This window comes from Austrofundulus limnaeus, unplaced genomic scaffold, assembly GCF_001266775.1.
Source record: "Austrofundulus limnaeus strain Quisiro unplaced genomic scaffold, Austrofundulus_limnaeus-1.0 Scaffold890, whole genome shotgun sequence".
NCBI classification, from domain to species: Eukaryota; Metazoa; Chordata; class Actinopteri; order Cyprinodontiformes; family Rivulidae; genus Austrofundulus; species Austrofundulus limnaeus.
In genome coordinates this window covers 64,070-68,539 of record NW_013953292.1, presented here as the reverse complement: position 1 = coordinate 68,539, position 4,470 = coordinate 64,070, and the positions used below count along the sequence as shown (strand labels likewise).

At 43.2% G+C, this 4,470-nt stretch overlaps 1 protein-coding gene across 7 annotated transcripts in view; it reads right to left on the bottom strand.

The window, feature by feature from the left end:
* Window positions 1–4,470, bottom strand: part of fat3a (FAT atypical cadherin 3a) — an 87,207-nt gene that overhangs the window by 18,687 nt on the left and 64,050 nt on the right. For all 7 annotated transcript variants that reach the window (XM_014029365.1, XM_014029368.1, XM_014029371.1 and 4 more), the window contains 2 exons: window positions 2,604–2,840; window positions 1,907–2,153 (listed from right to left, as the gene is read on the bottom strand). In XM_014029365.1, coding sequence (XP_013884819.1) covers window positions 1,907–2,153; window positions 2,604–2,840 — 484 coding nt within the window. The remainder of the gene's footprint in view (window positions 1–1,906; window positions 2,154–2,603; window positions 2,841–4,470) is intronic.

Sequence of the window (4,470 nt, the reverse complement as noted above, 5' to 3'; positions counted from 1 at the left end):
ACACACACACACACACACACACACACACACACACACAGAGACACACATACAGACAGACAAGAGGGGGAAAGGAAATAGACATCATTAAAATGCAGAATGGTTATGACAGGTCACCACTCCACTATAGGACCAACACAGAGACCCTTGTTGGTCCCAATCATTCCACACCTGGACCAAAACAGACCAATAAGGACCAATAAGAACCAATAAGGACCATTCACAACCAATCAGGACCAAAAAGGACCCTTCACGACCAAACAGGACCAATCAGGAACAATAAGGAACAATCAACACCAATAAGAACCAATAAAGGCCAATCCGGACCAATAAGGACCAATAAGGGCAAATCAGGACCCATAAAGACCACACATGACCAATCAGGACCAATCAAGACAAATAAGAACCAATGAGGACCATTCACAACTAATCACGACCAAACAGGACCAATCAGGAACAATAAGGAACAATCATGACCAATAAGGGCAAATCAGGACCAAAAGGAACCAATAAGGACCAATCCAGAATCTCCAGCTCCCCTCCAGTGTTAAATATATGTTGTTGGACTATGGGAGGAAGCTGGAGTACCCAGATAAAACTCATACATGCACAGGGTAAACATGTAAACTAACCCTAACCACACAGGAAGGACCCAGGTAGGGTCCAAACCTGTGACCTTTATTTAACCACTGCACCTCCATATTTAACTTTATTAACAAGTACTTTCTCCACCTCTGTTTCTTGAAAAACACAGTTTCTCTGAAATCTGCTTCAGTGAACTTTTTTGTTGTTGGTTTTTATGCCACTTTCCAGTTTCAGCTAGCCTTTAGCCACTTTTAACTTTTAGCAACTACTCGGTTTGTTAACATTTACCTAGCCTATTGCTACTTTCCACTTTTAGCTAGCCTTTTCTTTTTTAGTTTCTAACAGGTGTTTTGCTCTTGTCAGTTTTTAGCTATGCTTTGCTTCAGTTAACTTTTAGCTAACAGGAACAAAATGGTCGGCTGCATGACCTACCTTAATGAATGCTTCAGCGACCTTCAGCTACCTTCTCCATTTTACAAATATTGTCTCAATCTTCTACCTCTTATCTGTAGTCTGATTGCAGAGTCAACAGGTCCAGGACAAAAACCTAGACTTCCCACTCCTCATCTTAGTTTAAGCTTTAACAACTCAGTTTGGCCTTCAGGACTTAGCTGCATTCTAATGTCTGTGGTTAATATTAATAACTACAAAACATAGTGACTTTCATAGTGACTGATGTAAACAGGAACCCTGCAGCCTTCATACCTCTGTCACTTTGACTCTATATATTTACTGGAGCAGAAATATGAACATTCCTGCAGGGAGTGGCCCCAGGCTGCACCAGAAGGCCTACAGGATCCTGCTGCTGGTGTTTGTATACATAAATGTAAAATTACAAGTGAGCCGTCACATCCAACCCAGGGTTCAGTCAGTGCAAGGACACATATAACCAGCACGGGTAGAAACAAATGTGATGAATGAATTTAGTCAAAATAAGAATAATAAATGTTTTACCTTTAAGTCTGTTGAAGGAAATGTTCGAAATATAATCCTAAAGAACGTTCTGAAGCACTTTTCTGAGCAGAACTGACAAATAATGATGAAACACCCTCATTACTGAAAACGAGGCCCCAATCTGTTGATCCATCCTACCATCACTCATGAACAAGACACCCAGAAACTCCTCCACTTGTGGAGGAGACTTCCCCCTCTTGATATTCCTTTAGAAATACTAGAAAACTAAAAACAAATTCCATTCATTTCACAACTTCAACATGTCAAATTATCCACTCAGTATTTTAAAAAATAGACTAAATATAAACCTGCAGCCTTTTTTTCTTTGTTTGCGTTAGCTGTGTTTTGTACAGTAGTTCTGGTTACTGACCACCAGAGGGCAGACTGGTGCAGGTGGCTCCGTTGTGACAGGGCTGATGCTGGCAGGCGTCAGGGTAGAGAATGCAGCCCAGCTTCAGCTCTGTCAGTTCCACCACCTCTGCATACTGCGAGCGTTTGTTCTGTAGAGGGAGCTCTCTGTTGTTCAGCAGGACCGAGTCCAGGCATCCTTGGAACCCCTCGTGGACTCGCGGGTCCTTCTGGGAGGCCACAAGGCTGCGGGAGTTCGGAGGCTGTACCTGATGGGGGACAGGTTACAACAAATCTGTATGAAACCTCCATGTCTGCTGAGCAGAAGAAAAACAACAACTGAACATAAGAACAATGACATCATTTCTCTATTTCTGAATATGAAATCAAAACTAGCAGCATAAGGAGGGGAACTCAGGACCCAGGATTAAGTTACGGTTCAGCTCCAGAGCAGATCAGGTCTAAAAACATCTGATAAAGATTTAACAGTAAATAAAGACAGAATCAGATTATCTATGACTGTAGAGCACTTACACACACAAAACTGTGGAAATAGATGTTCACTTGGAAAGTGCAAAGCAGACAAAAACTGTAAACGTCTGAAAAAGTTGCTAATCCCTCAAAAATTTTCTATAATGATCCTTCAGATAAATAACACGTGAACATATATGACCAACATGATATGACTAAAGACTGACAGCTGCAGCTCCAGGACTGACCAGAGCTCCAAAGTAGATGGTTCTGTCTGGAGAGAAGGTCCTGATTGAGAGCGGGGCATGGCGCTGCTCCACGTAGCTGTTGTCCAGAGCCAGGCTGCTGAAGTTACGGTTCAGCTCCAGAGCCACGGTGTGCCAGTTCCCATCATTGATCCGCCGACCAGCAGGACCCAACAAGTCAGGAGGTTCACCGGAGCCCCCGTTACAGGACTGCTGGAACCACAGCTTCCCCTGCTCCAACTGTAGGAACACAAAGAGTTTAATGCATCTATCTGTCATCCATCTGTCATCCAACCATCTGCCATCCATCCATCTGTCATCCATCTGTCCTCCAACCATCTGTCATCCACCCATCTGCCATCCATCCATCATCCATCCATCTGTCCTCCAACCATCTGCCATCCACCCATCTGCCATCCATCCATCATCCATCCATCTGTCCTCGAACCATCTGCCATCCACCCATCTGCCATCCATCCATCTGTCATCCATCCATCTGTCATCCAACCATCTGCCATCCAACTATCTGCCATCCATCCATCTGCCATCCACCCATCTGCCATCCAACCATCTGTCATCCATCCATCTGTCATCCATCCATCTGCCATCCATTCATCTGTCATCCAATCATCTGCCATCCATCCATCTATCATCCAACCATCTGCCATCTATCTATCTGTCATCCAACTATCTGTCATTCAACCATCTGTCATCCAACCATCTGCCATCCATCCATCTGTCATCCAACATCTGCCATCCATCCATCTGTCATCCATTTGTAATCCAACCATCTGCCATCCACCCATCTGCCATCCATCCATCTGTCATCCAACCATCTGCCATCCATTCATCTATCATCCAACCATCTGCCATCCATCCATCTGTCATCCAACCATCTGCCATCCATCTATCTGTCATCCAACCATCTGNCACACACACACACACACTGTATGATAGCATAGTTGGGTCGCTCTGCTGCCTTTCCTCAGTGGGTCAATTAAGAGGAAAATGAGACAGAGGGGGGCATTTTCAGTCTGTCACCATAAAAGAACCATACCTTACTGCCTGCTTGCCAATTGCTCATTTAATATAGCTTTAAATTACCCTGCAGTGTACTTTCAGTGGAAGCGAGGCTGTGTTGTGCCGCTGAGCGAGAACACAAAAGGAAAGCAACAAGAAAAGGGAACGAGGTGTGTCACACAGTTTACCTGTTAGAAAATGCAAAAAAAAAAAGCAATCACCAAGTTTTTAGGGGATGGGAATTATAACCGTCGCCTCTGGTGGAATCAGTACAGGTTCATACATTATATCTCGCAATTTCTTTGACAGACAGGAATAATTTATGGCGGATAACAAAAAAAATACTCTATTTTCAATAACAAGCTTCTGTGGTACTTAGAGGAACTGGCCCCCAAAGTTAATTGAAAAGTGTCCTGGCTCTCATTTGCATAAGAAACGCATTTAAAGGTGAAAAAATTATAAATAAATATGCGGCCACCTGTGAAATATGGCTTTTGGCCTGCTGGTCATTTATAACTTTGCCTTTAATTACGTGACAGGCTGGGCTTCGGCAGCTGTAATGAGAGGCTGGAGTGATGGAGAGGAGTGTGTGAGAGACAGAGGGCTATAGGTCATTTAGTGTATGAGCAGGTAAACATGCATGCAGATGCTCACAGACAGACAGAAAGACAAACTCGCAGGTCTCTGTGCTCAGACCACACAGATCTAAGTGCACACACAAAACAACTGAATCAGACACACAAAAACTGACTTCACCCAGAACTTCGTTTAACTTTTACTTATGAACAGAGGTGTCAAAAGTATTCACATTCATTAATAAATAAATAAATAAATAAATAAATAAATAAAT